The sequence below is a fragment of the Mustela lutreola genome, chromosome 6, assembly GCF_030435805.1.
Source record: "Mustela lutreola isolate mMusLut2 chromosome 6, mMusLut2.pri, whole genome shotgun sequence".
Classification (NCBI taxonomy): domain Eukaryota; kingdom Metazoa; phylum Chordata; class Mammalia; order Carnivora; family Mustelidae; genus Mustela; species Mustela lutreola.
Window position 1 is genome coordinate 145,235,799 of NC_081295.1, and position 25,600 is coordinate 145,261,398.

At 37.0% G+C, this 25,600-nt stretch overlaps 1 protein-coding gene across 3 annotated transcripts in view; it reads right to left on the reverse strand.

The window, feature by feature from the left end:
• Positions 1 to 25,600, reverse strand: part of RANBP9 (RAN binding protein 9) — an 88,493-nt gene that overhangs the window by 30,580 nt on the left and 32,313 nt on the right. For all 3 annotated transcript variants that reach the window (XM_059179315.1, XM_059179317.1, XM_059179316.1), the window contains exons 3-5: positions 8,619 to 8,671; positions 7,575 to 7,742; positions 3,047 to 3,069 (exon numbers count right to left, since the gene is read on the reverse strand). In XM_059179315.1, the coding sequence (XP_059035298.1) occupies positions 3,047 to 3,069; positions 7,575 to 7,742; positions 8,619 to 8,671 (244 nt within the window). The remainder of the gene's footprint in view (positions 1 to 3,046; positions 3,070 to 7,574; positions 7,743 to 8,618; positions 8,672 to 25,600) is intronic.

The following is a 25,600-nucleotide window of genomic DNA, read 5'->3' on the forward strand; positions in this document are numbered from 1 at the left end:
TATTCAGTCGAAATCCTCCACAAACCTGTCCCTACTTGGTGATTTCCCTCCTCCTATTCGCTAGTAAACTCTTTCCATGAGGATTCCTCCATCACTCAGTCTGCTGAAACTCTGTGTCAAGGTCACCAGCATCCTCCTCTCTGCTAAATCCGTAATTAATTCTCAGTTCTTAGCCTACACGTGGTATCACAGGAACATCTCACACAGGTGATTTCACCTTGCTTCTAGAGAGGCTTTCTTCACTTGACTTTGAGGACACACCCCCTTCTAAGTCTTCCTCCGACCTCACCGTAGGCTCCTTCTCAATCTCCCTTTGCTGGTTCCTTCTCTTTTCCCAAACATGCATGCCCCTCTTCTCTGCCTACACACACTTCCCTGTGGATGTCACCTGGTCTCATACATTAAACAGAAATGCCAAGGATTCCCCAAATTCTGTCTCCAGCCCAGATCACTCTCTTGAATTATAGGCTTACATGGCCAACTGTATACTTGGGAACTCCATTTAACTTATCCAAAACCAGGGGCACCTGGGTGGCTCAGTGGGTTAAAGCCTCTGCCTTCGGCTCAGGTCATGGTCTCAGGGTCCTGGGATCGAGCCCCGCATCAGGTTCTCTGCTCAGCAGGGAGCCTGCCTCCTACTCCTCTCTTTGCCTACCTCTCTGCCTACTTATGATCTCTGTCAAATAAATACATAAAATCTTTAAAAAAAAAAAAAAAAAAAACCTAAAAACTTATCCAAAACTGATCTCCAGATCCACCCCCCAACCTTAAACCTGCTCTGCCTATATACAGCCCTCTCTGCATCAGTAAGCAGCATCACCATTCTTTCCATCCTCCAGGCCAAGAATCTCAAGGTCCTATTTTCTCTCGTATTTTTCACATCCAATTCATTCAGAAAATCCTCTTGGCTCTCAGTTGGGGTATTTTCCAAACATACTTATTTTTATTTTTAAATTTAACTCTTTAATTTACCTGAAACTTACTTTGGCATAAATATAAGACAAAATCCTAAGATTACAAACTTTTTCAAAAAGATAAACACTGGTTCCCATACTGCTTATCAAATAATACTTCCTAGTGAGCATGTTGATTTTAGACTCCGAATTTTCCTTGGCTTAGCAAAATTGTTCTCTATTATAACTTCTATTTCTTCTGTTTTTTCTCCCCCTAGAATTTTCTTCAGGAACATTAGTAACTTATAGATAGGATGACTATCCTCTGCCTCTGATTCTTCTGTCACCCTTCTCAAAACATCTCGGAAACTGAAAAGTGTTTATAAACAGTGGCACCTTACATCTGTACACAGGCAGCTGTTCCTGCATGCACAGGTGTGGCTCTCCGAAAATTCTGGAACTTCACTCATTTTTTTTCCTGGTGGAACAGCTGGATAACTGCTACCTCAGAGACATTTTAGTCAACAAGATATGCACAGACGAACTAAGAAAGAAATACCAGAGTCCTGGTTGTTGTAGTGCCTTCTGGTAATACTGAAAATGGACAGCATCAGAGCCTGCACAATGCAATCGGAAGCTTGGGAGAAAATGCAAGAGACATAACGGAGAGCTCTCAGGAAATGTTCTTGATGGCACAGATGTCAGCATCAAGTAGAAAACCACAGACATCAACTCTAAAAAAGTGGTTTAAAAGACTGGATTCTAAATATGAAGTTTGGGGAATACCTTAGCCAATCTATATTCCTTAATTCATTATTTTCAGGTGTTTAACAAGTGATACTGATTAAAATCTATACATTAAAAACCTGTATTTAAGGGTGCCTGGGTGGCTCAGTGAGTTAAGGGTCTGCCTTCAGCTCTGGTCATGATCTCAGAGTCTTGGGATTGAGCTCCGCATCTGGGCTCTCTGCTCGGCGGGGAGCCTGCCTCTCTGCCTACTTGTGACCTCTCTCTCTCTCTCTCTGTCAAATAAATAAATAAATTTTTTTAAAAAAATCTATATTTAAATACCCTAAGAGATCATTCAGTGAATACAAAATAACAATTTTAAGTGATAACAAAGCATCCTATCCTAGTTTGTTAGGTCCTTCCCCATCAGTGTTACATATGATGTGTGTTACGATGGGCAGTCTTCGCCTGGGTAAATAAGGTATCCACAGTCAAAGCCCTCAAATCTCTAACGATGTGAGTCACCATCACCTGCTGCCTGAATTTCTGCAAAAGCCTCTTCCCAGGTCTGCCTGCTTCTGCCCTAAATCCCTGTCCCAGTCTACTTTTCAAAGAGCTGTCAGCGACCCTTTAAAACTGAAGCTACGCCATGGGAATGGAGACTGCAGTGTCTGCATTTAGGGCGGAGTAAATGCCCAAGTACTTGCAGTGGCCCTCCAGGTGTCCATGAGCTCGCTCACCCTGCCCCACCTCGATCCTGGACTCACCTAGCGCACTCTTGTCTTCGTCCCCTCTGTGGAGCCCTGACTTAGTCAGCTCCTCTACCTGCTTCTCTGCCTGGGCCATTCTTGCTCCATCTACCTATTCTGCTGACTCCCTCACTCTGTTCCGGGCCTCTGCTCCAGTGCCCCCTTGCACACCTTGGCAGAGACGAGTGAACCGTATAGTCCACGTTCTGTCTTTGGTACTCCCCCACTCTCTTGCTCTTTCTTTAAAAGGTACCTACCACGCTTTACAATGTCATAGTTTATTTGTCCTTAACGTCCTGTTTACTCCTAGTCCCCAGACTGAATACGTCAAGAGGACGGAGCCCTTCACCTGGTCTGGAGCACGGTCACAGCATCCGTGGCACAGTCACTTGCTGAACTGTTCAGCGATACCAAAGAAACACATTTCAACTGAACGCAGTGACAGTGACAGTACAAGGTGTATTTTAAGTAACCAATTCTGATTTATTTGTTTAGTTACACAGTTCCCTTGTGCCAGGGCACCTGGCGCCCGGGAAAAGGATCTCTGGTCTATGCATCGCATATAAACTTGATAAATATCAGTGAGACAGAATTCCAAACACGTTTAATACCAGTTTCTTTACGCTTCTTTTAATTAAAAATACAAAACAGCTTTTAAAAGAAAGTATGTCTTACCGGTAGGTCGGTGAAAGCAATACCTAAAACATAAACAAAACAAAAACCAAAAAAGTGGCATTAGACACGGTTTTTCAAAGGCAGACGATAGTGACAAGCTGAATTTAAACTGAAAACAAGGGAAGGAATGGCAAAGGAAGGAAAGGAAAAAATTCAAAACCTAGAATTAAATAGTGAGACCAGTGTTTTTCTCAGTAACACCAACAGAGGTCTGAGAGAGAATGTTCTATCTCCCTTCAAGATCAACATCCTTGCTAGTCACACCGCAGTGTTATTTCTGGAGTACTGCGCCTGCCTCCAGGACTTTGGTTTCAGACAGATCTTCTAAGCTATGTCAAGAACCTTATAAGAAAACCGGTTGCAAAACAGTCACATTTGATTTTTGACCAAAACCCACGCTGCTTTATTGAGCCTTACCACTCAATCTTCCTCACCTACATTTAGCTTTTAAGTAATTCTGGGGGAAAGGGAATTCTTGTTACCAAGGGAAAAAAACTGAACGATGCAAAATACAGTACTTTTGTTTCTTAAAAAGAAGTTTTTCCGCATGAGAGTACATTCTTAAATAACTTGACTATTCTGCGAAAAAACTCAATTCCTCATTCAAGGGATCAAGGGTTATACAGCTGAGAATTTCTCATGAATGTCCTCTGACAGTAATTTCACCACAGTCATGTTCAGATACAAGTCAGAGGAGTGAGTCTACTGGCATCCCAAACTGATGATTTAATAATCTCTCTTCTAATATTTAAATACATTACTTCACTGAAAATAAAATAATAAATACACCAAGTATTTCTGTAGGATCTCATTCATATGCTTAAAAAGACTGAGCTCTAGAAAAACAGGAGATAGTCACTTACTCTCAATTCTTCCAGTCTAAACACACATTAAACCTAAAAAAAACCTTGGGGCACCTGGGTGGCTCAGTGGGTTAAGCCGCTGCCTTCGGCTCGGGTCATGATCTCAGGGTCCTGGGATCGAGTCCCGCATCGGGCTCTCTGCTCAGCGGGGAGCCTGCTTCCCTCTCTCTCTCTCTCTCTCTCTCTCTCTCTGCCTGCCTCTCTGCCTACTTGTGATCTCTGTCAAATAAATAAAATAAAATAAAATAAAATAAAATAAAAACCTAAAAAAACCCCACATCAACACCACTACCTTTCCTATGTGGACCACCATCTAAACACTGAGGGCATTTCCACTGAATCATCTTGTAAGGCCTCTTCCGACGTGAAATTCTATGGCTCTGTTATTGTGCTGTACACCATCAGAAAACACAACTATTTGACTCTATTAAAGTAACAAAACTGGGGTGCCTGGGTGGCTCAGTGGGTTAAGGCCTCTGCTTTCAGCTCAGGTCATGATCCCGGGGTCCTGGGATCGAGTCCCGCATCAGACTCTCTGCTCGGCGGGGAGACTGCCTCCCCCTCTCTCTCTCTGCCTGCCTCTCTGCCTACTTGTGATCTCTGTCAAATAAATAAATAAATAAACCTTTAAAAATATTTAAAAAAAAATAAAGTAACAAAATTAAAAGACAAACTGACTAAGCCTCTCTATTATATGGTTTTTAATAAATGTGTAAAAACAGGGGTTTGTAGTCAAGTCCCACCTTTATGACTTTTAAAAACTAGTAAATTCATGTTGGCTTGTCAAAAGGAAAGCAAAACTCGTGGTCACCTAAGCTTCCCATAAACAGATTACTTTTAGCTTCATTAATAAATAGAAAGCAAAGTGACCATAGGCCAAATATGAAAATTTATTCTAAAATTCTCAGAAAACTAAAAAGGATACAGGAAACAACATAGAGTATTTTAATAAAATATTACCAACTGTATCTTAGTATCTTAATCATAATTTAGCAGCCTAAGAAGTTATTTTCCTCAAAGATATCTCCTATAGCAAAGATGGTCTACTTTTACAGTTTTAGCCAAAATTCCTTTTTGTTAATAATTACTGAATAATTACTGAAATCCTCAGTCTTTACCATAAATTCTAATGAAAAACCCAACTCAATTCCAGAGATTAATATTTTTGAAATGGCTACCACAACCTGTACACATTCAGACCACAAAAAGATGCTACTTTAGTAAGTCAGATTTAAATTTTACCTGGAAGACAATTTTTTATATTTATAATTTTCTGATATGTCAAAAGGCTTTTCAAAAAGTGATCTTCAATTGATGATTTTCAATAAAACAAAGTAAAAAAACTTCTAATTAAATTAACCTAGATACTGAACTGTCTCTCCTTTAACTATTTTCTCAAATAAAAACCTTTCCAGTTCTATTTCTATGATCAGTAAATATATATTTTTAACACCTTCATGAAAAAGAAACTAAAGATGTATCAGCTTTTGGGTAGAAATGACCCACTCTGGGAAGTACAACAGTATGTAAATAATATTTTTATCTTCTAGATGCTAGAAACTGGACCAGAGGGAAGCATACTTCCATGAAGACCCAGAGAGTAAATCTTTCACTCTCCAGGCTCTACGGTCTCCGTCACAAGCACTCAGTCCTGCCACTGGACAGAAAAGCACTGTATACATCGCACAAAGGAATGGGGGGCGGCTCTGTTCCCAAGAAACTTGACTTAAAGCACAGACAGGAGACCAATCTGGATCATGAGCTGTGGCGGGCTGACCTCTGTTCTAAAGGAGTGACTTTTTACCACTGCATCCCCAGCATCTAGCCCAGACTGGCTAACAACACGGAATGAATACTCACTATGTGCCAGGCAGTCACCTAAGAACTTTGCATGCATCATTTCAGTCTACTTTACCAACCAAAGAAAGGCAGGTATTACAGTGGTCCTACTTACAAACTGAGGCACAGAAATATTAATCTGCATAAGGTCACATGGCCTAAGCCCGGAGACAAACCCAGGCAACTAAAGAACTCATATTAACGGCTCTTAATAAACATGAAATTTATAAATGAATACTGACAAATGTCTCAAAAATTTACTTAAAATTAGAACGTGATTTTCTCATGAAGTACCCTTTTCTTAAGAAGTATCTCACATTTTAAATAGATTTCTTATTCAAGAGAAAATCTCAATATTAATGTTTGTGAAAAATCTAACAAGAATCAAATAAAATCACATCACCTATGATCTTTCTATTTCCCAAAACAAAATTCCTTCTCTGGAATAAAGTTTTAAAAAACAGTAAAAAGACTAATTTTTGGTTTAAAAATATGCCTTCTTTTGCATTTTGGAATCAAAGGTCATACCTAAAAGCAGATTTCTGCAGTTTAATTTAAGATCAAATACCTTAAGCAAGCAAGGCAACTAAGACCACCTTGGGTTAAATGCTGTGAAGAGTCAGAGCCAGGACAGTAACACAGAATCAACTAGAGGATACATCATCTGGAAAGGGGCCAGCCATAGCAATCAAATCACAAATCCACACATCTCCTGGTGTCCCGAAGCAACACTCCTGTGTGGACTTGGGACAACCTTTCTGTTGATAAGACAGGACTTCAAAATCCGTATTAATATTCAGAATGAAAAGACTTAAGCTGCATATAAAAGTGAAGACACTAATTTTATATCAGGAATATGACAGCTATTACCAATGCAGCCAGAAATTTAGAATTTTCTACTCTGAAATGAAAGACACAACAGTTTTTGTGTTATATTAAAGAATATCTATTATATGTATTGTATTTTTAAATACAATTTATGAGCACAATGAAATTTCTGCCTTCCGAGGCTAGTTTTTGCTTCCTTTTGCTTTACTTCATCAGAAGTAGTTTGCTTTGAATCAAGCACTTCTCTAGTAATGTGAAACCATTTTACTTTTAAAGCATCAGTCTTGCTATCCTTCATAGTTTCTGTATAAAAACAAAACCAAAAAAACTTCTAAGGGAATATAACCACCACACACAGTTCTCAATTTGAAACACTATGGGTGCATACACAACCAAAAAGCCTGATTTTCTACTAGTCTTGGGATGGCTATGCCTCTTTATGTTTTCATTAATTTATTTTTTTATTTACCGTCTGTCTTTTATCCTTGGAAGTTTTGTTGTTATGGTTTTAATTCTGCTCCTTTCTGCAGAACTTGTAGTCATCACCCTTTAGTCATCACTAAAGGGCAGGCCTGCCCTTTAGTGGGTCAAATGCCTTTCCTTTGGTTGATAGTATCAAGACTTTCCTTCATGATTACCCCATACTACACTAAAAACTGACAGCCTTTTCTTCTTAGTACCTGTTACTTAGAGAATTCAGTCATACTATGAAGTGATTAGTGTCTTACTCAAAGCAGAAAAGACTTAGCATTTCTATTACCAGAATAAATATGGGAACTAAGGAATATTTTCATAGTTACTCCCATATATGTGATACAACGTGGCGTTCAGAGAATGTAAATTTTTACCATTTCCTCAACTTCCACCTGGAAAGAACAAAGAAATAACATCCAGAGGCATGTACTTACAATTGAGGACTACACAAGTGTGACTACTATGCTATAAGTACAATAATCACAGTATTTGATTACTTTACATGCAATACATTATCTTAGTACCTAAACTATGTCCATTCTTGGTGTAGAAGCAGGTATTGTTGATAAGGTTAACACAACAGCCAATGACATCACCAGTCGTAAAAGTTGGTCCATAAGGTTGTCCCGTTCCAGAAGAACAAAATGAATGTCCATCATCCCCATGATAACCATATGAATGTTTATCCCAGCCTAAAGAGAAAGTTCCAGTATATTTACAATGAAAAGTAAGGTTCCTCTGTACTAGAGCTATTCACTAAGATTATGAAAAGAAAAGCAAGAATAGTACAATAGATGATAGCACAAAAGTAAAACTCTCAATTGTACATTTAAATTCCTAATAATTACACCACATGATTTCTACATTAAAATACTGTTTGCAACACTAAGGAAAATAAATCTGCCACACAGAAGACTAAAACAGGTATTAAACAAGACTCTTACCATTAAAAAAAAAGGCAAGACACATTTTCCATGCATATTTCCTTTGCTAATAAACCAAAGGAATTTTGCTTTCATTTACACACACACAGAGTTTAATATAAAATAGAAGATTTTTCTATTTTCAAAGTTTCCTCCCAAATTAATTTTTAACATTAGTAAAAATAACAGAAAATATAATCCAAGAATCACTTTCATCTGATTGATGGCTTTGGGAAACAGTTCTGCCATCTCAGCTGACACCTTCCTTAGCTCACTTGGACTATGAGCCTCCATTTCCAGAATATTGAACAAATGAAAACAAGTTAAAAGCCAGGAATGTACTGGAGAACAAAGAGAATTAATCACATTAAAATATTTAAAGTCATTGATATGACTATGTAATAGAAGTTAAAATACCAAAACAAGCAAAAACATAAAACAAAAAAATGCATGATAGATACATGTTTTGCTAAATAGCATAAAATTTAAATTTTTAAATACCACCTGACTTCCCCTTCAAACTCATAACATAGAGGAGATTAAAAACACAGAAAATCAATGTACTTAACTATTTCAATTATTACTTCAAATATTTAGACAGAAAGATATAGCCATAAGACAGTATCATAATTCAATTACAAGTACCTGGTAGTCTATTCATGTTCACACCTTGAGCAGAAAGACCAATTCCCATGTAACTGTTAAAAAAAAGAAGGGGGGGGGGGGGCAGAGAGAGGAACAAAAGCAGGTTATTTCCCAAGTTGAAACTCAAAGGGCAGCTACAAAAAAATTTTACAATTCCTTAAACAGCAAAAAAGGCAATATTAAGCAACAATAAAACTCAGATTCACAGTAAATTCCTATAATACTCATTCTTAAATACACCCAAAGTACTAGTAATAATTATATACTCTACTAACAACTATAAAAGCCTTTCAACGTATCCACACTTAAGTATTCAGGATTAAAATTTCTAATAAAAAGCGTAGAGGGACTTGTGGAAGAAAAAAGAAACAATATTTAGGAAACTATTATATTTCCAAAAAGACACAGTAATAATCAAGACCACAAAAAAAGGGACACGGATACATATTTGTAAAAAATGTCAAATTCACATAAAAAACATGTGAGATATTTAATAAAATTACATTTAAAAGTATGTAATGTAGGGGCGCCTGGGTGGCTCAGTGGGTTAAAGTCTCTGCCTTCAGCTCAGGTCATGATCCCTGGGTTCTGGGATCAAGTCCCACGTTGGGCTCTCTGCTCAGCGGGGAGCCTGCTTCCTCCTCTCTCTCTGCCTGCCTCTCTGCCTACTTGTGATCTCTGTCTGTCAAATAAATAAATAAAATCTTTAAAAAAGAAAAAAAAAGTTTGTACTGTATAGTATCCACGTACCGGTTTTCTTAGAATTTGGCAAAATGACAAAATCAAATTAAAGATAAGATTCTTTGTTTTAATTTATCAAACTAAAAGAACAAAATTATCTCCAAAAAAAGAAATATAAAAGGAAAAGTTATTGAACTATGTGATTCATTTTAGAAGCTTATAAAATATAAATAAAACCTGATAAAGATAGCTGAAAAGTGGGAAGAATATAAAACAATACACTTGTAAGTACTGATGCAAAAAGAAAAAGAAAAGCCACCGACTAAATAAAATAAGGTGAATCCAGTTTGTGAAAAGGCTAACTATGATTGCATCAAGACTTAAAATGGCACTTGATAAATTTTGCTACCGTTATTTATTTATTTATTTTTAAAGATTTTACTTATTTGAGACACACACAGAGCGTGAGCATGAGCAGGGGGAGAAGCAGGGATAGAAGAGCAGAGGGAGAGGGAGAAGCAGACTCCCCCCGAGCAAGGACCTTGACATGGGCATAGAGCCTAGAACTCCAGGATCATGACCTAAGCTGAAGGCAGCCGCTAAACAGACTGAGCCACCCAGGCGCCCTTCAGCTACCATTTTTAACAAAAACTCAACCAAAATAAAAGCAAACTAAAATACGACACACTTTTACCAAATCTAATATAGCAAGTATTCAACAGTAAACACTGAAGCCATCTCCATTAAAATCAGGACATGGAATTGTCTACTACAACTGTTAAATAGTATTTTGAAGGTTTCTGATAATTTAATAATATAATGAAAACAAATAACCAGTATTAATATTAAAAGATATAAAATCATCTTTATTTTTAGTTGCCATGATTATATACATAAAAAACCACAGAAACTACTAAAAGCTTAGAAGATAAACTCTCACGTGGGCACACTGTAGAATATCGATAACACATAATCCTAAAGGCTTACGAAGAGAAAAGGCAAATTATCTCCCCCAAAAAAGGACCATTTATGACAATAAACAATGGCACAAAAGCACTAAGGATAAAGAACTGCCAGCTTAGAACTGAATGCTCAGATAAAGTATCACTGAAAATGAGGGCAAAATAAGGTATTTTAAGACACTAAAAAGCTAACGGCTTACTTTCCGCAGAACCTCACAAAAGAACTATTTGGGGATATGCTTTAGTAGAAAGATAAGTGAAAAAAATGAGAAGAAATACATGGGTCAAAGAAACAATAATCAGCACATAAAGCATGAAATACATACTTAAAAAGAGCCAAATTCTCTAAAAATACTATTGCTTTTAAAATCGGTAACCCATATATAATATGCTAGAATACAATTAATGGTACTTTACATAAAAAGACACAGGAAAATATCACCCCCATTCAAGAGAACAGAAACAAAAGAGAATGCCTCTGAGATGATGAAGTGTTTGAAATTAAAATATAAAGAATTTTGAAGCAGCTGTTGTTACAATGCTCAAGGACGTAAAGACAAATGTGCTTGTACTGAATGAAATGATAGCAATTTCAACAAAGAAAAAGAATTTTAAAAAAACCAAAATTCTAGAGCTGAAAAATATCTGAAATAAGCATTTACTTATGTACTTAATGGCACACTGGAAATGGCAGAATGAGTAAGTAATGATGAAATCAGAGCAGATTCTGAAGAACAGAGAGAAAAAATATTAAGGCTAAAAAAGAGAGCCGGCTGAGGCAGCATCAAAAGGTCTATCAAGGGGCGCCTGGGTGGCTCAGTGGGTTAAAGCCTCTGCCTTTGGCTCAGGTCATGATCCTGGAGTCCTGGGATCGAGCCCTGCATCGGGCTCTCTGCTCAGCAGGGAGCCTGCTTCCTCCTCTCTCTTCTGCCTACTTGTGATCTCTGTCAAATAAATAAATAAAATCTTAAAAAAAAAAAAAAAGGGTCTATCAAACATGTAACCACAGTCCCACAAGGAGAAAAAGAGAGTGGGTCAAAAATTCAGAGAACAATTTTCCAGATTTCGGAAAAGAAAAAGATCTCTAAATTTAAGAAGCATGCAAACCTCACACATTCAATACCAAGAAAAGCACACCTAGGCACAAATCACAGCCAAACTGCTGAAAACTTTAAAAAAATAATAAAACAAAACAAAAGAACACTGAAAACAGCCAGAAAAAAAAGACATTTTACTGTCATAGGAACACTGAGCTGAACACTTGTGCATTTCTCATAAGAATATAATAAAGCCCAGAAGACAGTGAAAATGAAATCTCTATTAAACCAAAGCTGGGGGAAGGGGAACTCATGCTTTATTATCATATTTAAGGTCCTTAAAATGACTACACTATACGAAATCATGCAGTAAAAACCACAGGGCTTATCAGAAAAAAATGGGGTTACAAGCACAGCATTCCTAAACTCCATCAGTAACACATTTAAAAAAAGGGAAGAACCCAACTTTAAAAACCCCCAATTCAATAAAAAACTATTTTACACACACTAAATTATTTAAGATACATAAACACCACAGTAAATATGGCACTTTACACTGAAAAAGATCTGAAGTTTACTTGGGGAAGTAGGTGACACAGCACTGTAGCTTGTGGGTTATTGTGAAGTGGTGGAAGGAAAGTTACTCGACACGTAAATCTGTCCCAGCAGATGTGGACGGGTGTGGCTCGGAACACGCAGTGAACCAGCATAGTTGGTACATGTCTGAGGTGTTGCAGGGCATATAAAAACAAGCTCAAATTCAACAGCAGTGAGGGAGTGGCAAGACTTTAAAGCGCATGAACAAAAAATGTATTACTGTGGTACTCTGTGTTTAGCAAAGGAAACAGACATAAAAAATTTTCAGATCAATATATCAATACAGATATTTTCAAATTTTACATTTACTACCACTTTTAAAATTATGGTTGTACCAAATATCAAATAAAAGAGACTAAGAAGACTAGTTTAACTCCTACTATACACAGGTTTAAATCCACTAGAGCTTGTTAGTTTCCCATCTGTTCTCTCCATTCATCCTTTCCTATGTTCTTTGTATTTTTCTACATTTAATCCTTATTAACGTTTTGCTATACATTTTGGTACTGTATTAATGAACACCATGTAAGTGTTAAAAAGTACACCTCTGACATATCTTTGGTTGAATTAGTATATTTATCACATGATGACAATGTAACACAAAGCTTTTTAAAGCCTGTTTACCTCTTCCCACATTTTGCTACTGTTGTCATGTTTTATTTCTTAAGATTTATTTGTCAGAGAAAGAGAACACAAGGAGGAGGATCTGCTTGCAGAGGGAAAATCAGACTCACTGCTGAGCAAGGAGCCCAACGCAGAACTCAATCCCAAGACCCTGGGACCACGACCCGAGCTGAAGGCAGACACTTAAGCTTAGACTGAGCCACGCAGACATCTCACGTTTTATTTCTTTACATGTTGCGCACTCCAGAGGAATGTCACCATTATCACTTTATATAGTTAACGCTATTTTACTCAGTTAGATACATAATAGACTTCTCATCAGAAACCATGGAAGCCAGCGGGCAGTGAGATGACATACTGTGACGCTGAAAGAAAAGCCTGTAAAGCAAGAATTCTATATGGAGCAAATTTATACTTCAAAAATGGAGAAGCTAAGATGTTCCCAACTAAAAGTTTCTAACAAACCAGCATATTAAGAAATAATAAAGTGGAAAAGAAAGGAAACTAGGTAGTAAATCAAATCCACACAAAGCAAGAACATCAAGAGAGATAACTCACATAGATAAACATAAAAGAATATAAATGACTTGTTTCTAATTCTATCTAAAAAACAAAGTAGAAAAAAAATCAAAGTAGTAATTATAACATTTGGGTTTAAATTGTATACGTATATAATTTCATGACAATAATAGCAAAAAGAAGAAAGCAGAAAACAGATACACTATATTGCAAAATTTAACATACTAGGAGTGCCTGGGTGGCTCAGTGGGTTAAGCCTCTGCCTTCGGCTCAGGTCATGGTCTCAGGGTCCTGGGATCGAGCCCTGCATCAGGACCTCCGCTCAGTAGGGAGCCTGCTTCCCTTCCTCTCTCTCTCTGCCTGCCTCTCTGCCTACTTGTGATCTCTGTCTCTTAAATAAATAAATAAAATCTTTTTAAAAAATCAACATACTATTGGAATTAAGTTTGTATCAATCCAAATTATATTTTCCTATTAAGATACTATGAGTAATCCTCCAGAGCAACCACTAAGAAAATAATTCAAGGGGCACCTGGGTGGCTCCATCAGTTAAGTATCTGACTCTTGGTTGTGGCTCAAGGTCCTGATCTCAGGGTATTGGGATGGAGCCCTGCATTGGGCTCTACACTCAGCAGGGAGTCTGCTCAGGATATTTTCTCTTCCTCTGCCCCTCTCCCTGTTAGCTCACTCTCTCTTAAATAAATAAATAAATCTTTATTTAAAAAAGAGAGCGAGAACTCAAGAACTATAGAGAAGAAACTACAGTGAAACTAAAAGGTACACTAGAAAACATCTAATTCACACAAAAGACAGGAACAAGAGCAGAGAAACAATAAGATATAACACATGTAATAATAAATACCAAAATGGCAGACTCAAGTCCTATGTTATCAGTAATGATAATAAATGCAAATGGATAAAATTATCCAATCCAAAGGCAGAGATCCACTGAAGAGTCCTTTCCTTCCTGAAAAAAGATCCAGAGATATGTACTCTACAGGGAACACTTTAGGTCTGACACACAAGCGGAAGAAAGTAAAAAAGAAACTAAAATAGTAATCAAATGAGAGACTAGATAACTATACTAATACCAAACAAACATTAAGACAAAAGTTGTTACTGAAAACAAAAGAATATATATTATCATGATAAAAGGGTCAATACACCAAGACAGAGTAAAAATTACACACAAATACAAATCTAACAACAGAGTCCTATTTAAAGCAAAAACTCAAAGAATTAAAATACACAATTCACAATAGCTGACAACTTCAATAACTCACTTTGAATGATGGATGGAACAACCAAAAAGATCAACAAAGAAACACAAAACTGAACACAACTGTAAACCAACCAGAACTAACAGACATCTGTAGAACTCTCTGCCAACCACTGTGGAGACACGCTTCTCAAGAGCACACAAAACAATCTCCAAGATCTATTAGGCCATAAAACAGCCTCAATAAATTTAAAATAATTGAAATTATACACAGCATATTCTCCAACCACAAGGGAATTAAATCAGAAACTACAAACAAGAAAAATTTCAATGTACAAATATGTGGAAGCTAAACAACACTCTCCTAGAAAACAAATACAAAGAAATCACAAGGGAAATTAGAAAATACTTAGAAATGAATGAGAATGAAAACATAACACATCAAAACTTATGGGATGAGTCTAAAGTAGTATTTAGAAGGAAATTTATAGCTGTAATTGCCTATATTTAAAAAAGAAGTATCTCAGGGCACCCGGCTGGCTCAGTCAGTAAAGTATGTGATTCTTGATCTTGGGGTTGTTGAGTTCAAGCCCCATACGGAGTATAGAGATTACTTAAAAATACAACTTAGAAAAAAAAAAAAGAAGCAGAGGGATCTCTAATAATCCAACTTTCTACTTTGAGAAACTAGACAATGAATTTTTTTTTTTTTAAAACCACAAAACTCTAATAAACCCAGAGCAGCAATAGGAAGGAAATAATAAAGATCAGAGCAGAAATCAATGAAATAGAGACCAGAAAAGCAAAAGAATCAATGAATCCAAAACTCGGTTCTACTAAGAGGAAAAAAAGATTCAAATTAATCAAATAAAAAACTTAAAAATGGTAATTACTACCAAAGTAAAAAAAAAAAAAAAGATTTTAAGGGAATAAAAAGAATTGTAAGAAAATCCCATGAACTATATAGCAACATATTATATAACCTACTTAAAATAGACAAATTCTTAAGTCATAAACTACCAAAAATGAATAGCAATCTTAAAACTTCCCATGAAGAAAAGCTATACTCATAAAAAGAATAAAAATATAAAATATTTTTATATTATATAAAAAGCAAATGCATCCACATTGTAAAGATAGGAGAAAATATCCTCTATTCACATACAACACAATTTTGTATATAAAAAATCCTAAGGAAGCCCTACTAAAAAACTAATATACAAGTTCAGCAAGACTGCAGGATACCAAGTTCAATATATGCAAAAATCAGATGGCTTCATTCTTGAATTCTACCAAACACAAAGAGAAATTATCACCAATCTTTAGACTCTTTCCCACAAATTAGGAACACTTTCTAACTAATTCTACACACAGCCAGTGTTACCCTGCTGTCAAAATCAGACAAACACACCACAAGAAAACAATAGAAACGATCCTTTATGAATATATGTGCTCAAATCTTCAACTAGCAAACCAAATCTGGCAACACACAAAAAGGATTACACATCATGACCAAGGGGAAATTTATCCTAGAAATACAGTTGACTTAGAAACATACTCAATGTAAACCACCACACTGAGAATGAAAAATAAAAGCAACATGATCATTGACAAAGAAACAGAATCAAGACAAAATCCATCATCTCTTCTTTATAAAAAGCTGGTAAAATACATCTATTTAAAAAAACCCATAGCTAACATCATCATACTTAATGGTAAAAGATTAATTACTTCCCCCTTAAACAAGAAAAGAGGACTTCTACCATTTCTATTCAAAAGAGGACTGGAGGTTCTAGCTTGGGCAATAAGGCAAGAAAAAGCAAACGCATCCATATTGTAAAGATAAGAGTAAACATCCTCTATTCACATATGACGCAACTTTGTATATAAAAAATCCTAAAGAAGCCCTACCAAAAAACTAATATACAAGTTCAGCAAGATTGCAGGATACCAAGTTCAATATGCAAAAATCAGTTTTGGGGCACCTGGGTGGCTCGGTTGGGTGTCTGACTCTTGATTTCAGCTCAGGTCATGGCCTCAGGATAGTGTGATCAAGCCCTACTTGGCCTCCACTCTCAGCAAGGACTCTGCTTGGGCTTCTCCCTTTCCCTCTCCCCCATGCTCATGTATGCAGTCTAAATAAATTTTTAAAATCTTTAAAAAATCAGTTTTATTTCTACTCTTTAGCAACAACGGGAAAATGAATTTAAGAAAACAATTCCATTTACAACAGAATTAAGAAGAATAAAATATCTAGAAATAAACAACAAAAAAGTGCAAGACTTGAACACTAAAACCTACAAAACACTGTTGAAAGAAATTAAAGAACACCTAAATAAATGGAAAGATAACCATGTTCATGGACGGGAAGAATACTGTTAATGTGGTTAAAATGGTAATGCTACCTTAATTACTCTAGAGATACAAGGCAATTCCTACCAAAATTCTAGCTTGCTTTCTTGCAGAAATTAACAAACTGATTTGGAAATTCATATGGAAAAGCAGGGGGCCCAGGAAAAAGAAAAAACTTGGTGGACTCACACTTCACAATGTTAAAACTCACTAAAATGAAAATAATTAAGAGAGTATATTATTACTGGCTTTAGAACAAACATATATATTAATGCAACAGAATTAAGAGTTTAGAAATTAACCCTAAGGTTTATGGTCAATTGAGTTGGACAAGAGAAACAAGACATTTTTTTTTTTTAAGATTTTATTTATTTGACAGAGATCACAAGTAGGCAGAGAGGCAGGCAGAGAGAGAGAGAGGAGGAAGCAGGCTCCCTGCTGAGTAGAGAGTCCGATGCGGGGCTCGATCCCAGGACCCTGGGATCATGACCTGAGCTGAAGGCAGAGGCTTTAATCCACTGAGCGACCCAGGCGCCCCGAGAAACAAGACAATTTAATGGAAGAAAAGTCTCTTCAACTGACGCTGGGACCAGATATATCTATGCAAAAGAATGAAAGCAAAACAATGCCTCAACACCATATATAAAAATTAACTCAAAATGGTTTAGAAAACTAAGGGGAAGAGCTAAAAATATAAACTCTTAGAAACACCAGAGCAAATCTTCATAACCTCGGATTAGGCAATAGTTTCCTAGATATTACACCAAAAACACAAGTAACAACAACAAGATAAACCAAACTTCATAAAATTATAGAACTTTTGTGTGTTGAAGAATATGGTCGAAGAATGTGAAACAGGAGAAAATACATGCAAATCATATAGCTGTTAGGGATTTCTATCAGAATACATAAACAACTCTTAGAACTTCCGCAATTAAAGAAAATCCAACCAAAATCGGGCAAAGGACCTGAATAGACATTTCTCCAAAGAAAATATACAAATAGCCAATAAGTACATGAAATTAGTCATTAGGGAAATGCAAATCAAAACCACTAAGAGATCTCACTTCACACACCCTTAGATGCCTAGAATCAAGAATACATGTGCTGACAAGAATGAGCATTTAGAATTTTCACAGTTGGTGACAATAAAAAACAGTGCAGTCACTTTGGAAAACTGTCTGGCAGTTCCTTGAAATGGTAATCACAGTTTCTCTATGACCTACCAATTCAACACCTGCCATCTATCCAGGAGAAACGAAAACATATCCACAGAAAGAAAGTTACACAAATGTTCGTAACAACATCATTCATAATAGCTAAAAATATATTTCTACCTACTGATGAGTGGATAAACGAAATGTGGTATATCCTTACAAGGGAGTATTATTTGGGAACAAAAAGGAATGGAATACTGATATATGCTACAGCAGGAATGAACTCTGAAAACACTGTTACAATAAATAAGCCACAGAGTGCCTGGGTGGCTCAGTCAGTTGAGCGTCTGGCTCTTGGTTTTGGCTCCAGTCCTGTCCTAATCTCTGATCTCAGGGTCGTGGAGTTGTTCTCAGGAGAGTTTGCTTCTCTCCCTCTCCCTGTCTATAGTCTTCCCTACCTCCTCCCTCTCTCTTTCTAACATAAATGGACAGATCTTTGGGGAAGGGGGGATAAGCTGAAAACAAAACAAAGGATACCTGCCCTAAGGCTCTACCTACATAAAATGCCCAGTGTAGGCAAATCCACAGAAACAAAACAGGTAAGTGGTTGTCTTGGATTGGGAGAAGTGACTGCTAATGGGTATGGGATTTCTTTTTCAGGTGATAATATCAATTCTAAAATTAAACAGTGGTGAGGGTTGCATAAGTCTGTGAACATACTAAAAACTACCTAATTGTATGCTTTTAAGGATAAATGTTTATGATTTTAAATTATGTCTCGATAAAACTGTCATTAAAGCATAAACAAGAGGTCTTTTGTTTTCAGCTCCAGTACATAAAGAGCTTGGAATCTGTCTTCCCCACAAGAAAAAAGAAGCTGAAGAAATAAAAAAGCTACAGAGTTTACCATGATCAGGAGGAGCCTCTGAAGAAAGTGTTACGAATACTTTATAAAAAGTAACGATGAATTCCTGAAGACAGAGTATAATCTAGCTTGAAGCTTTAAAATCCCAAAGGCCCAGTCTTAACCAAGACGGCCACATATTTATGGGTTTTCACCTTCAGTGGCTCTGCCAGATTATCATCCAGGAGGAAAAGATTTCTTCCAGTTTGGGGCATGAGAAGAGGAAAAGTAACCATTCTGAGATATGGCCAGAGCAATGTGTCCTTTCATTGGTTTGGTTTATTTTATTATTTATTTTTATTTTTATTTTTATTTTTATTTTTTTTGAGAGAGATGGGAGCGGAGAGGGAGGAGCTGAGGGAGACAATCCCAAGCAGCTACATGCCCAGCCAGACCCAGGGCTCAATCTCACAACTCTAAGTTCCTCACCTGAGCTGGAATCAAGAATTGGAGACAACCCATGGAGCCTCCGAGGCAAACCACAATGCGTCCCCCTTAACAAAGACCTACCTTCAAGGGAAACTACTTTTATCAGAACCTTTTTTGAATTAGTAAAAGAGCATCCAGACAAGTCCAGTTCCCCTTCGCCTTCATGATTAAAGAGGGAGAGAAGATTAAAATTCTTCTAAATTCATAGTAAAGGAAGGGACTCTAATTCACTGTAACAACTGAAATTTAATTATATAATTACAGAACCCGGGGCGCCTGGGTGGCTCAGTCATTAAGCGTCTGCCTTCGGCTCGGGTGATGGTCCCAGGGTCCTGGGATCAAGCCCCGTATGGGTCTCCCTGCTCTGCGGGAAGCCTGCTTCTCCCTCACCCACTCCCTCTGCTTGTGTTCCCTCTCTTGCTGTCTGTCAAATAAATAAATAAAATCTTTTTTAAAAAATTACAGAACACTTCCTTTCCCTGGTACCTTATCACCACATCAGCAAAGTTCTAGTATAATAGTATAAAAATAGTAAATTACAACTTAGAGAGGTGCAAGACACAGACTCTATTTAAGGAGTTTCTAGGGAAACCCCAAATAGTGGAAACAAAAACAAGGAAACCTGAGAAAAATGAAGCCTCTGACACCATCACACAATACACACACCAAACAAACATTAAACACAACTTGACTCCTAGCCAGATTCTTCACACTAAAGATCTATTTATGTAAGTTCCTATCACCCAATAAAGCACATAAAATTTTCAACAAAAAAATTACATTGAATGCTAAAAAGCAAGACAAATACATTCTGAAGAAACAAAGCAAGCATCACAAACTCAGATAAGATAGAGATTTTGGAATCATCAAACTAAGAATTTAAGGTAACTGTTATTAATATACTAAGCTATGAAAAACAGTTAATTTTAACGCTGGAAGTTAAAAATACTACCACGAAAATGCTTTTGATGATTTCATCATTAGACTAAACACGAAGCAATCAGTGAGCCTGAAGATATGTTAATAAAAACCTCCCAGACTGAACTGCCAAGAGAAAAACAGGAAAGAAAAAAATCAGCAGAGAACACGTAAGAACTGCAGGACAACTATGAAAGGTATAACATACACATGATGGGCATACCAAAAGAAGAAGAAAGAAACTTGGGTATTTTAAGTAATCCTGGTTGGGAAATTTTTCCAACATTAGCAACAGGCGTGAAACCAAAATTTCAGAAAGCTCAGAGAACACTAAATGGATAAATTCCATAACATCAACACCTAGGCTTGTATTCAAATTTCAGAAAGTCAAAAAGAAATTCTTAAAATAAACTAAAGGACAAAATGAAACAAGAACTCACCTTTAAGGAAAAGGGTTAATTAAGAATCACATCAGACTTCCTCCCAGAAACCATGCAAACAAGATGACACTGGAGTGAACTGAGTGTCGAAAGAAAAAACTATCTAGAATTCAATAACCAGGGAAATTATCCTTCAAAAATTAAAGACTTTATCAGGCAAACAAAAACTGAAGAACTGCCAACAGACTTGCCTTGCAAGAAATACTGGAAGCTCTTTAGAGAGAAGGAAAAAGCATAGATAAGAAACTCAGATCTAGGGGTGCCTGGGTGGCTCAGAGGGTTAAAGCCTCTGCCTTCGGCTCAGGTCATGATCCCACGGGATCAAGCCCTGCGTCGTGCTCTCTGCTCAGCAGGGAGACTGCTTCTTCCCTCTCTCTCTGCCTGCCTCTTTGCCCACTTGTGATCTCTGTCAAATAAATAAATGTCTTTAAAAAAAAAAAAGAAAGAAAGAAAAGAAACTCAGATCTACATAATGAAAAAGACAAGGAATAAATGAAGATAAAATAAGATCTTTCATTCGTCTTATTCTGAACTGATCTTAACTGTTGAAAATAATAACAATAACAATGAATTAGGTATCTGCAGTTTATGGATAAGTGAAATGAGAGTAACAGTACATGAGAAGGAAGGGAAGAATCAATTATAATCTGTTACAAAGCACCTGCACTACCTGTGAAATGGTCAAGTGTCATTTGAAAATGGACTTGTATTCATTAAAAATGTCTACTGCAAACTCTAGGGCAACTTCCAATAAAATTTTAAAAAGAAGCATAATTGGTATCTTAAAACAGGAGAGAAGGTACAATCATAAAAAATGTTCAATTAAAACCAGAGAAGAAAACAGATTTAAATTCATAATAATAAAGCAACAAGGAACAAATGTGATGAACAGAAAGCAACTGCAAGTAATGCTGACATTAACCCAACTACAACAAGAGTCACTTTCAATGTGAAAGGTCTAATTTACCAATTAAAAGAAAACTGACAGACTGGATAAGAAAACAAAGCCCAAGTATATGTCACCTACAAGAAGCTCACTTGAAATATAAAGACACCGACAGATTAAAGGTAAAGGGTTAGAGAGAGGTATGCCATGCTAATTAATACTAATCAAAAGAAAGCAGAACTAGCTATTTTTTCAAAGCAAATTTAACAAGGAAAATTACCAGAATCAAAGAGAAGCATTTCATAATGATACAATTCTCTAAGAAGACATAATAACCCTAAATGTCTGTGCACCTTACAACAAAGTGTGAAAAGCTGTGAGGCAGAAACTGATGGAATTGCAAGGAAAAACAGCTAAACCCACTATTGTAACTGGAGACATCAACGAATTTGTATTATTAACTGGCAGGCACAGCAAGCAGAAAATAAGTAAGGACGCAGTCAAACTCAAGAGCACCATCAATCAACTGGGTTTCATTGACATTTATAGAACAGTTCAATTCTATTCTGTTTGAGTAACAGAATACACATTCTTCTCAAGCTCACAAAACCATTCACCCAGGCCACCTTCTGCTCCAGCAATCATCCCCCTAGGTATTTACCCAAATGAGCTGAAGCCTTCTGTCCAGACAAAACTTGCACATGAATGTGTATGACAGCTTTGTCCAGACTGTTAAAAACTGGCAGTACCCAAGAAGTCCCTGGATAGGTGCATGGATAAAAACCATACTGCATCCATACAACAAACTGTTATGCACTGATACAAAGAGAAATCTATCAAGCCATGAAAAGACATGGAAGAATCTTAAATGCATATTGCTAAACGCAAAGAGGTCAGTTTGAAAAGGCTACATACTGTATGATTCCAATTATAACCCTCGAGAAAAGGTAAAATTATGGAGACAGAAAAAAGATCAGTAGTTGCCAGGAGTGTGGAGACGGGTGGACAGAAGGGGAAAGGATGAACAGACTGAACTAGAGGGGATTTTTAGGGCAGCAAAACTATTCTGTACTGCAGAACAGTATCCACACTGCAATGGTGGATACATGACATTATGCATGAGTGGCACCATACAGAGAGTAAACCCTGATGTGAGAACCTGGGTTAATAATAACATCAATACTGGTTTATTAATTTTAACAAATGTACATTAATGCAAGATGATAATAGGAGAAACTGGGCGAGTGCGAAAATTTTTCTGTAAATCTAAAATTGTCCTAAAAACCAAAGTCTACTATTTAGGGGAGAAAACACCATAAATAAATATAACAGGCAAATAAATCAAGAGAAATATTTCAACATACATAATAAAGAATTATCTTTAATATATAGTCTGCTTAAAAGCAGAGGGAAAAAAAGTTCACACAAAATCCTGTTTGCAAATACTTACGGCAGCAGCACTCATAATGGACATATCAACAACACAAAGTCCTTCAACTGGGGAAGGGATAAATAAAGCACTGCACAGCCTGACCACGGGATACTACCTCGGTTGTAATAAAAAGCAACACACTATTGGTACAAGCATCAGTGTGGATTAGCATCAAATGTACTGTGCCAAAAGAAAGAAGTCAGTCAGTCTCAAAGATTACATATGATACAATTCCATTCACATGCCATTTCTTAAAAAGCAAACTAAAGGGAGGAGAACGGTTTGGTGGCTCTCAGGAGTCACCAGTGAAGAGAAGATTAATTAATGGTCATTCCCTTTTAGGGAAGTATGGGAAGTGAAGAAATTGTTTTATATCGGGCGCTTGGGTGGCTCAGTGGGTTAAGCCTCTGCCTTGGACTCAGGTCATGGTCTTGGGGTCCTGGGACCGAGCCCCGCATCGGGCTCTCTCCTTGGCAGGGAGCCTGCTTCCTCCTCACTCTGCCTGCCTCTCTGCCTACTGGTGATCTCTGTCAAACGAATAAAAAAAATCTTAAAAAAAAAAAAAAAGAAGAAATTGTTTTATATCATGATCGTGGTAGTGGCTGCAGGACTCTGCCTTTGCCAAAACTCACAGAACTATACAAACAACCAACCAACCAAAAAGGTAAGTTTACATTAATTAAAATGCAGGGCTGTTTATATTATTTAAAAACCAAGGCTAACCTATATGTGTAACAATAAAGGAAAGTAATAAATCACCTTATATGCATACATTAAAATGGTGAGCACTGTTGCATCTCCATCCCCAGAAGGCCCCACCCAGGCCCTGCACCCTGCAAACACTGCAGCTAGAGGAGGAAGGGGTGGCCCCGGGCAGAGAAGTCAGCACACGCAGGAGGGCCCTATTAGAAACCCCAATGCCTCAAACAAAACACATCTCGGTGCTTATTACCAATGCTGCTATAAAGCAATGTAATAAATAATATGTAAATAATAGAGGAGAAAGCATGTCAGGAAACTGTGTTCATTTCTTAGAAACGTAAAGTGACAATGTTTTTCAAAAGAGCAAATATGGTCCTTTTGAGTGAAACAATTCAACTTTTGGCAGCTTCAAAAAGACTGGTGAACTATACATTTGTGTCATATAGGATTAGAGTTATTAGCCTCTGTCAAATAAAAAAATAAAATCTTTTGAAAAAGGGGCGCCTGGGTGGCTCAGTGGGTTAAGCCTCTGCCTTCGGCTCAGGTCATGATCTCAGGGATCCCCGGGATAGAGCCCTGCATCAGGCTCTCTGCTCAGCAGGGAGCCTGCTTCCCCATCTCCCTCTCTCTCACCTGCCTCTCTGCCGACTTGTGACCTCTGTCAAATAAATAAATAAAATCTTAAAAAAAAAGGGGGGGGGGAATAGCGTTATTAGTTCTTAATTTAATCTTAAGATTTACACTTAATTACAATAATTAATTTAACCAATGCCTTATTTGAAACTGAGAAGCAATTTTATCAATGTGATTTAACAAAAGTGCTCAAGAATTTCAGAAATATAGACAATTTTATATTACACTAAATGTTAGCTGTTAGTAAGCATTCACCTAGTGGTTATAATGGTAACCAATCAAATTCCTTATTTGATGCCTAATTTTAAAATTTCAAATTCTGAGTAGTTTCTTCTCATTATTCTAGGTACAAAGGGATCTTTTTTACTTACAAGACTAGAAAATTAAGTTAATACCTTCTGAAGTGAAATGTGTCTTATTTCTGTCAGATTGCATAATGAATATAATAAGACTCTTAAATTAAGAGCACCAAAAGAGAATTACTGCTTCAAGATACACTGGTGTACATATGTCTATTTCTATATATAGAAACTTAAAACACTTATCTGCAACCCACAAGCTACCAATCTTTCTTTTTTTAAAGCTTTTATTTATTTGAGAGAGAGAGAGATCACACAAGCAGGGGGAGCTACAGAGGGAGAGAGAGAAGCAGACTCCCCTCTGGGCAGGGAGCCCGATGCAAGGCTAGAGCCCAGGACCCCGGGATCATGACTTGAGCCGGAGGCAGATGCTTAACCGACTGACCACCCAGGTGCCCCACAAGCTACCAATCTTCAGTCTGTGTAAAAGATATGAACATATATCCACTTCTTCTTTATGTGAAAGAAAAAACATAACTACTTCCAATCATTAAAAGTAAACTGCAGATATACACCCAATTGGTGATTCATATAGTAGTGCTACAAAATAAAACCAAAAGCATTTCATCAAAAGTTGCAGATGTTCCTGTCAAAGTATTTCCAGTCAGGTTTTTAAAAGATGCATATTTCAGGGTTCAAAAACAATCATTAACCAAGTCAGTTAAGAAGTCAACCAAAAAAGCAAACAAAAAACAATTGTCAGGGGGCGCCTGGGTGACTCAGTGGGTTCAAACCTCTGCTTTCAGCTCAGGTCATGGTCCCAGGGTCCTAGGATCGAGTCCCACACTGGGCTCTGCTCAAGAGGGAACCTGCTTCCACCTCTCTCTCTCTCTGCCTGCCTCCCTGCCTACTTGTGGTCTCTGTCAAATAAATAAATAAAATCTTTAAAAACAAAAACAACTGTCTGGAGAGCTAAGGTTCTTAAACATTATGAACACTTTAGTTATTATGAAATAAGAAACATAGGAAATTTCACTTGACCATTAAACTAGTCACGCTTTTTACTGTTTGTATTTTATAAGTCCTGAACATCTTAAAAAGCTTCCATTCATCTCTCACACACACCAGCCAATCCGGAGTCTGCGGCCCAGCTGGCTTCTTATCTCACTTTCACACACACTATCACATCAG